At 37.5% G+C, this 15,596-nt stretch overlaps 1 protein-coding gene across 2 annotated transcripts in view; it reads left to right on the top strand.

The window, feature by feature from the left end:
* The window catches only part of NEDD1 (neural precursor cell expressed, developmentally down-regulated 1), a 52,314-nt gene that overhangs the window by 17,812 nt on the left and 18,906 nt on the right, over positions 1-15,596 (top strand). For both annotated transcript variants that reach the window (XM_027542089.1, XM_027542088.1), the window contains exons 6-9: positions 4,249-4,478; positions 8,939-9,140; positions 9,499-9,694; positions 12,756-12,884. In XM_027542089.1, coding sequence (XP_027397890.1) covers positions 4,249-4,478; positions 8,939-9,140; positions 9,499-9,694; positions 12,756-12,884 — 757 coding nt within the window. The remainder of the gene's footprint in view (positions 1-4,248; positions 4,479-8,938; positions 9,141-9,498; positions 9,695-12,755; positions 12,885-15,596) is intronic.

Genomic DNA, 15,596 nt, shown 5'->3' with positions numbered 1-15,596 from the left:
AATGAGTTTAATTCCAAGTTGGTTGACTTGGTTGACTGGTTTTGTTTATATCTGAACTTTGGCACTCAAAAAGTTTGACTTACTACAAAGCTTTGTATCTAGAGTAGTGGTTTCTTTTATGTTATATGGGGACATTGGTATACAGTTGTGTATTATGGTATAAAACATCCTTGATTATCTCAATATATTTCCTTAGTATTCGTCCACTTTTCTAGCCTTTATTTTATGTTTTCGAGCAGTTTTGTGATTAACGTGTTGGTGTAAAACAAACTTCCATATCTTTATATATTGCATCTTAAAGTATTATTTTGTCCTTTGGTTTTTCTCTTCTAAATTTTCTTTAATAGGAAGTGATTTGAAGAATGTTTTCTTGCAGTTTATCTATATAGCTCTGTCTTCTTTCCATAAATTTATAATTGTTCCATTGGTTCAGTCTGCTTTTTCTTATTAGTGTTCTATCCTAGGTATTCTCATATTGCTAGTGTTCACAATTATAATTTTTAGTGCCTATATAATGTTCCATTGTTCAAATGGCACAGTTTATTTAGATAATCCTATACTTTAGGTATTTTCCAAATTTTTATAATCACAGTGAATAACATAATACTATTTCCATAAGTATATGTTTTCTGCTTTTGACTTTTTCTTTGAGATTAAAAATTCTCTTTCAATGTAACTCTGTAGCAGGCTTACATTTTCTTTCCTTGAGGAGTTAAAGTGTGTTATTCTTATCATTTTTGGTCTCAAGTGTCTGATCATAATTTAAGTATTTTTTCCTTATAAGTTATTTGTTCCTTTTCCTATATGTGCAGAGGATTTTTTTTCCTTTAAAATCCAGTAATTCTACTAGATTGTGTCCTGGTGTTGGTTATTCCGTATTGCTATTTTTAGGTACATGGTATGATCAGTTAATATGTAATTTCAAATGTTTTTTTCTTTCAGGGAGTTTTCTTGAATTATGGTTTTTAGTATTTGATATTTTCTTTATCTTTGTTTTTTTCTTTGTTGAATCTTCTTCAGTGATTTGCTACTTTCATATCATTTTTAACTTTTTTCTTCATTTTTGATTTTTAAAAATTCTTTCCTTTTGACCTATCTTTAAGGTATTATTTGTTATATTTCTTCATTCTGTATTCCTTATACATTTAATGAAAGCTATGTAATGTAGCCTTCTTTTCTTTTTTTTTTAGACTTCATCTTTAGGATTAAAGGATTAAAATTTACAATTCTTTTCCAAGTTCTGACATCTCATTTTTGAGTTTTCTAATTCTGACTTACGTTGTTTTTTTTAACGTCTTGTATCATTTTCCTGTCTTTTTGGGCCTCTGTTGAGAATGTCTTCTTTCTTGTTCTCTTTGTTCTTATAATAACTTTGTCTGGGGTTCATCTGTGAAGTCCGTTTCCCTCAACTCTGCAACAGAGAAGGAGTTTAGAGGGTAACTCTTCTGAGATTGCTTGGTTTTGTTCTGCTCCTGGACTTGTATGTGGATTTTCACTTTGCTTCAACTATCTTGACTCCAACCTGTTCAGGTTTGTTTCCACTGCTAGTAGTGTCTCCTCATTATGGAGCCCTGACCTGGGAAGGAGATGCCTTGGCTGGACAGTTTTGGGGGTGTTCTAGCCCTTCAGACCTTTCTGCAAACTTCTTGGACAGAACTACTAATGCTGATTCTATGGGTATTCCTGGTTTAGCTGATATTGTCAGATTGGCCACCACACTTTCCCATGGATGCATTTTGGCTATGTGGGGCTTTTCCTGTTCTCAAATCTTTCTCAGTCCCTATAATTTCCCTCTGCTTCCTCCTGCATAGATACTAATACTATGAAGGACTATGGCTGTTAAATGTTTGATCTGCTAGGATATTTTGGGGCTCATGGGGATACTTGAAACAGTCTAGTTTTACTGTAAATGTTGTTCATGGGGTTTTAGTTTTGCTATCTGATTTGCTATCTGTAACACATACACACTCACACATTATACTTACAGTCTGTGCTGGGAGGACTCACAGGACTCAGTGTAGAGACGTGGTGTTCATGGCTATGATTTATTACAGTGGAAGGATACAAAGCACATCAGCAAAGGGAAAAAGGTGCATAGGGTGAAGTCCCAAGGAAACCAGGCATGAGCTTCCAAGAGTCTTCTCTCAGTGGAGTAGATGTATTTAATTTTTCCAGGATCAAATTGTGACAGCATGTATGGAATATGGTTTACCAGGGAAGCTTGTTAGAGACTGATTGGCCAGGGACTTTGTTGGAGACTGCTTATCTTGACATCCTCTGCCTAGCATGTACTGAATTTCCAAATTCTAATAATGATAGCAAGTGTTCATCCATGGTTCAGCCATAAACCATATCTTTTGCACAAACAGTTTGGGCACAGTGAGCCACTCTTTATCAGTCAGTGAGCCACTGTCTTCAGTTAGGGTGGTGGGAACCCCCCAAAAGATCCAAGTTTGAAGACTCCAGCCAAGGGCCCATCTTGAAAGCAGGACTTTATAAGGATAAGCAGTCTTAGGCCTGCTTGTGCACACATACACAACAAATGGAGGGACTTAGGGAGATTGAAAAACTCTGCCACGGTCGTATCCTCTATCTTCTCAGAGTCCTCCAGTTACAAGGACTTTAGGCAAGACAGAATTACATTCAGATTTCTGGCTTTGAAGAAGTTATTGCTGCAATGGTATGAAGGGTAGATAGCAAGACACTGAGAATGGAAATAGGCAGTAGCTCAGGTGACAGATGATTGGTGCTTGAAAGAAGACAAGTGAGTGAAGAAGAGGGAGGAATGGAGTTGAAGGGATACTGTATATATTAATACTTATGAGAATGTGTATGTGTATAAAAGGCTTCCCTGGTGGCTCAGCGGGAAAGAATCCTTCTGCTAATATAGGAGACATAGGTTCGATCCCTGATCCAGGAAGATCCCCTGGCAACCCACTCTAGTATTCTTGCCTGGAAAATTCCATGGACAGAGAAGCCTGGTGGGCTACAGTCCATGTGGTTGCAGAGAGACACAACTTAGCGATTAAACAACAACATAGTAGTTATCTTACCTTAGGTGTCAGGTTGCAAATACTTGGTTTCCTTAGACAGAATTTGTGTTATGTTATTCTTACATATTTTTTATTGTTGAGGGCTAATACTTACTATTTTGAAACATCTTAAAGTAGAATATGAGTTTTTAATATGTAAAAGCTAGTGGAATCTAAATTTCAAATTTTAAGTCTTTTTGAAGTGTGTTAGATTAGATAGAACAAACAAAAAGCCTTCAGGTTTGACTTTTGTTCTGTGGCAGTTTTATCTGGGACCTGTATGTGTAGCTGATAACTGCCAACTGTGATTCATTCAGTGATTTGTTGCTTTCCTTGAGACTATAAATAAAAGTGTCTTGTGGCTAGTTTCCCAATCTTTGGATTCTGCTTAATATTGATTTCTATACTTTTATTTTGCTTAAATGTAAAAAATCAGGTAATTGTGAAATATTTAATTCTCAACACAATAAATGATAGTATCAGCCAAGTTAGAAAGTAACATTTTAGTAAAAGTAGATAAATTCATCCACTTTCAGTCTCAGAAGACCTGCTTACTCAAACTGGATCTTTGTTTATTCTTGTCCAGCAGAAACTGAAAAAAGTCTCCACTGCCTCCAGAGATGAGTGTTTTAGAGAAAGGCTAGCGTTGCCCTCAGGCCAATGCTTTTGAAAGAATGGTAGGCCATCCCCAGTCTAGAGTGTTGCCAATACCCCCTTTATATTGAGTTAATTTTTTATTGTGCTTCCACTGTAGAACTGCCAGCACATCAGATTCAAAGAAATATATTCAAATATAAAAAATATATATTGAAAACAAATGCAGACTATTTTACTTATTCTCTACCAGTGTTCCCTTATGTTTATTCATGATCTGACTGTGACTGGGTCTTTTATTTAGGTGGAATGTTATAATCCTGATGAATTAATATAGTTTACCTCAATATATTGTATTTTTCTTCTGTAAAAGAGGTGATTGAAGTAACTCTACTCTGACATAATAAAATCATGAGTACTGTTCAATTACTAGAATTAGGATCTTATAGCCCACTGAATGATGTTATGGTTGTCCTGATTATGACACCTGTTATGCCATAAACCAGGGAAGTTCTGAATCCCTTGTGAATAATATGGTTGGTATTTGGCCATTATTTATACCTTATATAAAATGCTCTTACATATGCTTACAATTACATAAAATTTATTTTTATTTTCCTAGTCTATTCGGCACTTGAAGTACTCCTTATTTAAGAAATCACTCCTGGGCAGTGTTTCAGATAATGGAATAGTAACTCTCTGGGATGTGAATAGTCAGAGTCCATACCATAACTTTGACAGTACACATAAAGCTCCAGCTTCAGGCATCTGTTTTTCTCCTGTCAATGAACTGCTGTTTGTAACTGTGGGCTTGGATAAAAGAATCATTCTCTATGACACTTCAAGTAAGAAGTAAGTATAACATGCTCATTTCTTAATTTAGTAACAAATAATTATTTCACTAGTAGCCATATTTGTGATTTGCATAGACCTCTGATGAATGTTAAAAGATCTAGAGATTGTATATTTGTTGTCTAACAAGGTAAAATTTTCTCTTCTTCCCATATGCAGAAAAAACTTGATGAGTCTTTAGAGTAATTCTGGGTGATGAATGTTGAGAGATAGCATGTTGATGATTTCACATCTTTATTTTAACATGCATGCCATGTTATTCTCTTCAGAATACAACTAAATTTGTATATTTTTAAAGCAACATGATTAATTTGCTTTAAAATTACTTCAGTGTCTAGAGCAGGGTTTGTAAGCCTTCACATTTTGGGCTGGATGAGTCTTGGTTGTGGGGAGTTGTCTTGAGCATTGTGGGATATTCAGCACCTTCCCTGGCCCCTACTTACTATTAGATTGGTGCAAAAGTAATTGTGGTTTTACACTTGAAATTTGCCATTTGATATTGAAATACATTCCTAAATAAATGTGGTTATGTTATTGTTGTTCAGTCGTTCAGTTGTGTCCAACTCTTTGCGACCCCATGGACTGCGGCATGCCAGTCTTCACTATCCTTCACAATCTCCTGGAGTTTGCCCAAACTCATGTCCATTGAGTCTGTGATGCCATCCAACCATCTCATCCTCTGTTGTCCCCTTTTCCTTCTGCCCTCAATCTTTCCCAGCATCAGGGTCTTTTCTAATAAGTCAGCTCTTTGCATCAGGTGGCCAGAGTTTTGGAGCTTATGTTATAGATCATTTTAATGCACATTTACCACTTTGTTTGTTTGTTTGTTTATTTGCTAAAGCCTTTGACTGTGTGGATCACAATAAACTGGAAAATTCTGAAAGGGATGGGAATACCAGACCACCTGACCTGCCTCTTGAGAAATGTGTATGCAGGTCAGGAAGCAACAGTTAGAACTGGACATGGAACAACTGGTTCCAAATAAGAAAAGGAGTACGTCAAGGCTGTATATTGTCACCCTGCTTATGTCACCCTGCTTATGTAATTTATATGCATCATGAGAAACCCTGGGCTAGAGGAAACACAAGCTGGAATCAAGATTGCTGGGAGGAATATCAATAACCTCAGATATGCAGATGACACCACCCTTATGTCAGAAAGTGAAGAAGAACTAAAGAGCCTCTTGATGAAAGTGAAAGAGGAGAGTGAAAAAGTAGGCTTAAAGGTCAACATTCATAAAACTAAGATCATGTAATCCAGTCCCATCACTTCATGGCAAATAGATGGGAAAACAGTGGCTGACTTTATTTTTCTGGGCTCCAAAATCACTGCAGATGGTATTGCAGCCATGAAATTAAAAGACACTTACTCCTTGGAAGGAAAGTTATGACCAACCTAGGTAGTATATTCAAAAGCAGAGACATTACTTTGCCAACAAAGGTCCATCTAGTCAAGGCTATGGTTTTTCCAGTGGTCATGTATGGATGTGTGAGTTGGACTATAAAGAAAGCTGAGCGCAGAAGAATTGATGCTTTTGAACGGTGGTGTTGGAGAAGACTCTTGAGAGTCCCTTGGACTGCAAGGAGATCCAACCAGTCCATCCTAAAGGAGATCAGTCCTGGGTGTTCATTGGAAGGACTGATGTTGAAGCTGAAACTCCAATACTTTGGCCACCTGATGTGAAGAGTTGACTCATTTGAAAAGACCCTGATGCTGGGAAAGATTGAGGGCTGGAGGAGAAGGGGATGACAGAGGATGAGATGGTTGGATAGCATCACTGACTCGATGGACGTGGGCTTGGGTGGACTCCAGGAGTTGGTGATGGACAGGGAGGCCTGGCATGCTGTGGTGCATGGGGTCGCAAAGAGTTGGACACGACTGAGCGACTGAATTGAGCTGAACTGACTACTTGCTGTTTTTTAAAAAATATTTATTTTTATTTATTTATTTGACTTTGCCAGGTCTTAATTGTAGCATGTGAGATCTAGTTCCCTGACCAGGGATCAAAACCCTGCCCCCTGCATTGGGAGCATGGTGTCTTGGCCACTGTACCACCAGGGAAGTCCCTGCTGTTTATTTTATATTTATTTTAGACTATGGAAATGATGTTGGGCTTCCTTGGTGGTTCAGGTGGTAAAGAATCTACCTGCAGTGCAGGAGACCTGGGTTTGATCCCTGGGTTGGGAAGGTCTCCTGGAAAAGGAAATGGCTACTCACTTCAGTATTTTTGCCTGGAGAATTCCATGGACAGAGGAGCCTGGTGGGCCACAGTCCATAGGGTTACAAAGAGTTGGACTTGACTGAGTGACTAACACTTTTACACTTTACATGGAAATGATGTTAGACAAAAAGCAAATTTGAGTGATTTTCTTATTCGAGTTTAAAATGGGTCAGAAAGCATCAGAGACGACTCACAATATCAGCAATGCATTTGGCTCAGGAACTGCTAACAAATATACAGTGCAGTCGTGGTTCAAGAAGTTTTGCAAAGGAGACGAGAGCCCTGAAGACTGAGGAGTGTAGTGGCCAGCCATCAGAAGTTGACAGTGACCAACTGAGAGCGTCACTGAAGCTGATCCTCTTACAACTACCTGAGAGTTGCCAAAGAATTCAGTGTTGACTAGTCTATGATTGCTCGACATTTGAAGCAAATTGAAAAGGTGAAAAAGCTTAGTAAGTGGGTGCCTCCTGAGCTGACCGAAAATTAAAAAAATCATTTTGAAGTGTCATCTTCTTTTACTCTATGCAACAGCAACAAAACGTTTCTTGTTTGGATAGTGATGTGCAGTGAAAAGTGGATTTTGTACAACAACCAGTGACGACCAGCTCAGTGATTGGACCAAGAGGAGGCTCCAAAGCGTTTCCCAAAGCCAAACTTGCATCAGAAAAGGTCATGGTCACTATCTGGTGGTCCAAATCCACTACAGCTTTCTGTATCCTAGTGAAACCATTACATCTGAGAAGTATGCTCAGTAAATCGATGAGATGCACCAAAAACTGCAATGCCTGCAGCCGGCATTGGTCAACAGAATGGGCCCACTTCTCCATGGCAACACCCCACCACACGTCACACAACCAACACTTCACAAGTTGAATGAATCGGGCTACAAAGTTTTGCCTCATCCACCATATTCTCCTGACCTGTTGCCTACTGACTACCACTTCTTCAATCATCTTGACAACTTTTTGCAGGGAAAACGCTTCTACAACCAGCAGGATGCAAAAATTGCTTTCCTGGAGTTCGTTGAACCCTGAAGCATGGATTCTAATGCCCCAGGGATAAAGTTACTTGTTGTTGGCAAAAATGTGTTGATTTTAATGGTTCCTATTTTAATTTTAAAAAAAGATGTGTTTGAGCCTAGTTATAATGATTTAAAAATCACAGTCTGAAACCACAGTTAGGTTGGCACCCACCTAATAGATGTTAATAGTCCTCCTCAAATTAGCAAAGGTAGCAAAATTACCCCCAGTTGAGAACCCCTAAGGGTATGTGATTCTCTGAGAAGCAAGGGCTGTTATGCCTTCTTGTCCTTCTTACAGTTATAAGTGTGCTTGGTTAGCTTAAAAAAACAAACAAAAAAAAGCTTCAGGAGTGCTGGAGGTATATTCAAGACACCTACCAGTATCATGTGAAGAGAACTAGAAATGATGTAATAGTACTACTAGGGAAGGACCTACTGTAAGCCCCCTTTTAAAGTTTACTGTTACTTATTTCACTCTTCTTATTTTTTTTCCCCTTATTCTTTGTTATTCTTTTATTTTGAGCTGATTTACTGAAAACCCTAATAGTAAGCCATTCCTCTCATATACCAGACACCCTAGCCAGGAGCTCAGCTTAGCTTCCAGCAGAGTTAAGCCTCATGAGTTCTAGCTTTTGGGTTAAGAGATGCAGAACTAAGAGCAAAGTGGCAGCTGCTTCCTTGTCAAAGGTCACAGTCCTCTTGAGGCCTAAGCAGGTCCCTAAATGGAAAGGAGACACTTAGAGCCTCCTTAACCCTGAGGTTGTGTGTGTATGTGTGTTATTCGCTCAGTCATGTCCGACTCTGTGTGACACCAAGAACTATAGCCCACCAGGCTCCTCTGTCTATGGAATTCTCCAGGCAAGAATACTGGAGTGGGTTGCCATTCCCTTCTCCAGAACCCTGAGGCTATATGGAGTCATATTCACTGCCAAAATAATAATTACTCAAGAAATAGGTCCTGTTTCTAGAAAGTACAGAATGTATCTGTTAGAAGTGAATAGAAAAATAGGATGGAGTGCTTAGCAGTTCCTTATATAGAAATGTCTCTAGGTCTAATTCTAAACTTCTGCTTTAGGCAGGTATTTGAGATGGATATTCTAAGTAAATAACTTTGCTGAATTCCAAGTAACTTTGGTTTTTGTTTACAGTTATTTATGTTGTATAGGCTTATATGCACACACCCACATATCTATATATACTTTGCTGTCCTTTCCAAAGGCTCGTGAAAACTTTAGTGGCTGATGCTCCCCTGACCGCGGTGGATTTCATGCCTGATGGAGCCACTTTGGCTATTGGATCCTCCCGTGGGAAAATATATCAATATGATTTAAGGATGCTGAAATCACCAATTAAAACCATCAGTGCACATAAGACATCTGTGCAATGTATAGCATTTCAGTACTCCACTGTTCTTTCTAAGGTAAGATAGTTTCAGCATTTTTTGATTGTACTAAATAAATCTAGATCAGAGTATAGAGGTCATACTTTTGCTTCAGAATCATTCATATCAAAACATTTTTAATAATTTTAGTACAAATCCTTTTGATACTTAGTTTTAAAACTTTTATTCATTTATTTTTTTGTACTTTTCACAATTCTCTCTCTTTAAAACTATAAAAGGCTTTTATGGTTCAGAGGGACACTCTCACATCCATCAGTGAGCTTAAGATTTCTAAGGGAAAAAAATATTTTTTAAATGAATAGGGATTTATAAAATATTAATGTATAGTATGGAGCATTAGAAACCTGAGCTTTTTACATATTCCATTACATTTCAGTCAGGTTTGAATAAGGGCTGTTCAAATAAGCCCACAGCTGTGAACAAACGCACTGCTAATGTGAGCGCTGGCGGAGGAGGAGCCCAGAATCCTGGAGTGGTCAGAGAGGCAGCTACCACATCCATCGCCACAGTTCCGCCTCAGCCCACGGCAGCCGCTGTGGGGAAGGGAGCAGTTGCTCCTCAGGACAAAGCAGGTAACTGTTGCTTATATATAGTATTTGGAGTTCCCATCCTGTTTCCTCCCCAAATGAATGTCATTATCACTTTTCTCAAGAACCTAGAATTTCAGTTCACTTGAGGACTTGGGTAAAATTATTAGTAGATAATGAGAATTGAAAAAGTGATAAGTTCTACTTTAGCTCTAACTTTTTAAAAAAATTCATGAAAGATTCTTCACTTATTCTGTTTAGCTGAACTTCTGTTTTAAGAAATATTATCTTAAAAGTAGAATAATGCCCAATCAGAAGTACTGCTATGGACTAGATGACTTTTCATAGATTCTTTAGCTGAATCAATAGAGAATATGAAACTTTCATGGTTTCATTATGATTTGATCTCTTAGTTTAAAAAAAAAAGCTATTAATGGCTCTTTTACTTCATATTTCAAAATGGAAAGTAAATCAGGTGGTGAAATGAATATATTTAAGTGCTGAATAGTGCCTGGCACATATTAAGCAGTAAATTTGTCATTTGTTAAATAAAAGGGAATGAAAATGTTGTAATTTTTAAATAATTTCTATTCTGATAATCTTATCAGTTCTTAAATAAGAGTTCATTTAGACTTTGTAAAGGTATAATGTGATGATAAGCTTCCCCATACTTGTAGAAAATACTCTTCACCTACATTAAATAATTCCCTAAATTCCTGAAAGCCTTTTTGTTTTTATTTTAAGAAATTATGCTGTACTGTCAACTTTCAACATATTTTTTAAAATCTGCATGATATACCAGTATGTCGCCGAAGTACTTTTATCAGAATTGAAACTACTCATGTCTTTTTTGATTTTCAGGATAAGTACTTAACTTGAACACAAATGCTTGTTTGGTGCTTTTTCAGTTTCCTATAAAAAAATTTACTATTTCCAAGTATAAGCAAAACTTTAATTTGTTAGTCTTAATAGTGTAGAATAGTTTTTTTAAACAAATAGTAAGTATATTCACTATAAATTATCTGTGAATATCTGTATCATCCTTACATAAAAATCATTATAAATTATATAAAAATAATAGGTTTCTTATTTAAGAACTTGCAGGAATGAATACTATTGCTGTCTCTTTAAAAGAATAAATGTTGCATTAACTATATTATGAGAACTGGTATTTTTCAAAATTACTATTTTATTCATAATTTTCAAAAATTAAACAAAATAAAGATTCTGTCATTTATTGCAAGCTTGCTGAAGTCTCAGTGTCTTTCATTTAATTTTTCATAAGGAAGGTTATATGTAACAATGGCAACACTAATTAGATGTTCTAGACTTAGGTCTACAGGGCCATTATTTAATGATAATTCTTGGCTGATTAGCAGTTTCTGGCAAAATGAATGCTTACTGTGTACTCCCAAAGAGTTAGAACTTTGTGTTTATTAATTTTATTTTGAAATAATCACAGACTTACAGAAAAGTTTGAATAACACTGCAAAGAACTCTTGGGCTCTGGTATGTCCTTCAGCAGATTCACCATTTTGTAAACTCTGCCACATTTGCTTCATCATCTTCCCTCTCTCAGCTCACACACACAGATATACATTTTTCTCCCCCCTCTGAAGCATTGAGAATATATTAGGCTTCGGTCTTAGAACTGTCACCTTCCTACCTGGATGATGCTAGGCAGTTTTCTTTTTTGGGGGCAGTTTTCTTAACCACTTGTTGGAGTCTCATTTTTCTCTTCCGTAGATAATATTTAACATTTAGAGTTATTGTGAAAATTGGAGAAAATGTATCAAAAGTGCCTGGTGGATGTAGGCACCCAATAAATTATAATGTTGTTAATATTGTCATTACAATCATTATTGTTACTATTACTTTAAGCATCATGTAAAATAAATTTAAAAATTGAAACAGTTCATATGGCTTTCTACTGAAGGCATCCTAATTTAGTTATTGAAAACAACCTCTGCAGGCTTTTTGCTAGTGCTCTTTTTCTGTAGGAAACAGCCATTTAAGAAGTGAAAAATTAGACTTTCACACTATTTTCAAATGATACCAAGCTTCTGTTTCATAAAGTTCCAGAGGCTAGAGTTAGTCATTCAAATATGTTAAGGACCTAGAAAAAAGAGAGGAAATTTCCTCCGTTTAACCGTTTGTACACTTGGTATAAACACCCTTTTGTGATGGTGATAAAAATGTTTGGTCATATTTTAACTTTCTATGAGTGTACTATTAGTTAGGTTTATTTCATTAGCCAGGCTTGGACATTTTTTAATATTTTGAACAGAGCAAATCTTTGTTTTTATCCCAGGATTTTTCAGGTTTCATTTGGGACCAAGATGGCAAATAAAACACCTTTAAAAACAAAGGACAGAAATATGCTACTGATTCAAGTGCCAAGGTTTCATCAAAGTTCTTGATTCTCTAGAACTCAATCCTTGACCCAGAAATGAGCAAGAGGTTACTGAGCCTGCAGAATTCCTCTTAAAACGTCCCTGCCCTAAAGTCATATTGAGAGAGAAAGCACACTCTCTGCATAGCTGCGTGTCTCTATTAGTAGTCTACTGTGCTGTTCTTTATGAGTTTGGTATTCTGGTTTCCTTCCTGTCTGGAAGCTGTCCTAAGATTAGTGAAGGCCTTTAAGGTCAGTAATGCTAAGAGCAATGTTAGGTTCCCACTGTTAGTGAAGAAAAAGATAAAGAAGGGAAAAGAAGAGATCATTCACTGTAAGTTGGGAAAGGGAATCAACATCATTTGAATACTGCTGTGTGTTTGGTGCTGTACTTTATGCCTTAGAGACATTTTTTAATCATTGTAGATGATCCTGAGTCACTAACAAAAGTAAGCTGTGCTCAGTATACTTTGTATAAGAAAACTACAAAAAATATTTAGAAAAGTGCTATCAAAATAGATTTAAAAAGTGGTGTTACATAAATAAGTTAGTTGCTTTTGAGGAGCCCTTCATTCCATGAAAATGATGGTTAACTGAGCTGTTGTTTAGTTTTAGTGTTGCCAATGATATAGGTAAGACAGTTTTTAGTTCCTAGCTTCTCATGATAAACTTATTTCAATATAATAACTTATTTTTATATCCAATTTCTATAAGGTCTGCCTCGAAGCATAAACACCGATACTTTATCAAAGGAAGCAGAGAGTGGGAAAAACCAGGATTTCTCCAACTTTGATGATTCTGGAAAAAGTAGTTTAGGTGACATGTTCTCACCTGTCAGAGATGGTAAGTCTGTTCAGATCAGAGGATCATGTTCTCTTGCTCTGGGGGCCATAATGTTTTTATTCTGGCTATAAGATGTGGATAATAGCTTCAGTCTTATGCTATTCATGACAGTTGCTGATTTTCTCAGTCCCTGAGGTGTTATCTTTCCCTTTGCCCTGAGATTTCAAATGCCATCTTTCTAAAATATATGCTAATAGTTTTCACATGGGAACCAAACAAATCGCTCTCAAGTTAGCCTTTTTAATTTCCACTGAAGTTTCTTCCAGGACATTCTGCCTCCACAGACATTCTTTTACTTGTATTTATTTCTAAGAAAGTCTGCCCCAAATCTTGGATATTTTGATAGGCAGAAAATATCTTCCTAACATAAAAAAAATGTTTCTTTGATTATTAGGAACCGGTATTAAGGGTTTTCATGGAGAAATATGGCTGGGGGTTAGATTGCCTCATCTTTTACACTAACTGTATGAAAGTACCCCCAACACACACACACACACACACACACACACACACACACACACACACACACACACACACACACTCTTACTCACTCTCCATAGCTAGTAGGTGTTCACACACACACATACATACTTACCCACTCACTCCCTCTCTCCTCTCCCCACATCACTAGTACGCATTGCCATTAAAAAGAAATAAGCCTAAAAAATGAAACAAAAAAACCTTTGCCAGTTTTTAAACAGGAACATTATGTATCATTGTTGTTTACTTTCTATGAACTAGGCACATGGTTTGGCTGTACTTTTTTTGGTGCTAATGTTCATACTGTTTGCTTTAATGGGATAGTCTCACTACTAACAACAGTTTTATCAACAGTATGGGGTAAATTTCCAGAGGATAATTTGGCAGACATAAATATTCATACTTTTCGTCCTGTTAATTCCATTTCTATAAATTTACCTTAGAAGATATTCAGAGAAACCCTCAGAGATTTGTGTTTACAGTTTATTTATAATAATGAAAAACAGAAGTGAATCTAAATGTCAGAGGCATCAGTGTGTTTAATTTATTATGTCCACTCATGATCTTGAAGAGGAACTAAAAAGCCTCTTGATGAAAGTGAAAGAGGAGAGTGAAAAAGTTGGTTTAAAGCTCAACATTGAGAAAACGAAGATCATGGCATCTGGTCCCATCACTTCATGGAAATAGATGGGGAAACAGTGTCAGACTTTATTTTTTGGGCTCCAAGATCACTGCGGATGGTGACTGCAGCCATGAAATTAAAAGACGCTTACTCCTTGGAAGGAAAGTTATGACCAACCTGGATGGCATACTGAAAAGCAGAGACATTACTTTGCCAACAAAGGTCCGTCTAGTCAAGGCTATGGTTTTTCCAGTGGTCATGTATGGATGTAAGAGTTGGACTGTGAAGAAAGCTGAGCACCAAAGAATTGATGCTTTTGAACTGTGGTGTTGAAGTAGACTCTTGTGAGTCCCTTGGACTGCACGGAGATCCAAGAGTCCATTCTGAAGGAGATCAGTCCTGGGATTTCTTTGGAAGGAAAGATGCTAAAGCTGAAACTCCAGTACTTTGGCCACCTCATGTGAAGAGTTGACTCATTGGAAAAGACTCTGATGCTGGGAGGGATTGGGGGCAGGAGGAGAAGGGACGACAGAGGATGAGATGGCTGGATGGTATCACCGACTCAATGGACATGAGTTTGGGTGAATACGGGAGTCAGTGATGGACAGGGAGGCCTGGCGTGCTGCAATTCATGGGGTCGCAAAGAGTCGGACACGACTGAGCAACTGAACTGAACTGAACTGAACTCATGATCTTATAAAATTTAATTTTTTACTTTAAAATTGTCTTTCAAAATTTTCTTCACGTGTCTTCTGCCTTACCCTGGCTTGAAAATGACTCCTTAAATTGCCCAAATTCCTACTTCTATCTAATAAAAGAAGAAGGATTCCTTTATTTCAAAATGATGAGAGGTCATACTGCATAGTTGAGGGGTTCAGTTCAGTTCAATCGCTGAGTCGTGACTGACTCTTTGCGACCCCATGGATTGCAGCACGCCAGGCCTCCCTGTCCATCACCAACTCCTGGAGTTCACTCAGACTCACGTCCGTCAAGTCAGTGATGCCATCCAGCCATCTCATCCTCTGTCGTCCCCTTTTCCTCCTACCCCCAATTCCTCCCAGCATCAGAGTCTTTTCTAAGGAGTCAACTCTTCGCATGAGGTAGCCAAAGTATTGGAGTTTCAGCTTCAGCATCATTCCTTCCAAAGAAATCCCAGGGCTGATCTCCTTCAGAATGGACTGGTTGGATCTCCGTGCAGTCCAAGGGACTCTCAAGAGTCTTCTCCAATACCACAGTTCAAAAGCATCAATTCTTTGGCGCTCAGCCTTCTTCACAGTCCAACTCTCACATCCATACATGACTACAAGAAAAACCATAGCCTTGACTAGACGGACCTTCATTGGCAAAGTAATGTCTCTACTTTTGAATATGCTATCTAGGTTGGTCATAACTTTCCTTCCAAGGAGTAAGTGTCTTTTAATTTCATGGCTACAGTCACCATTTGCAGTGATTTTGGAGCCCCCCAAAATAAAGTCTGATACTGTTTCCACTGTTTCCCCATCTATTTCCCATGAAGTGATGGGACCAGATGCCATGATCTTCGTTTTCTGAATGTTGAGCTTTAAGCCAATTTTTTCACTCTCCTCCTTCACGTTCATCAAGAGGCTTTT

This window comes from Bos indicus x Bos taurus, chromosome 5 (genome assembly GCF_003369695.1).
Source record: "Bos indicus x Bos taurus breed Angus x Brahman F1 hybrid chromosome 5, Bos_hybrid_MaternalHap_v2.0, whole genome shotgun sequence".
Classification (NCBI taxonomy): domain Eukaryota; kingdom Metazoa; phylum Chordata; class Mammalia; order Artiodactyla; family Bovidae; genus Bos; species Bos indicus x Bos taurus.
This window is presented reverse-complemented; position numbering and strand designations above follow the sequence as displayed.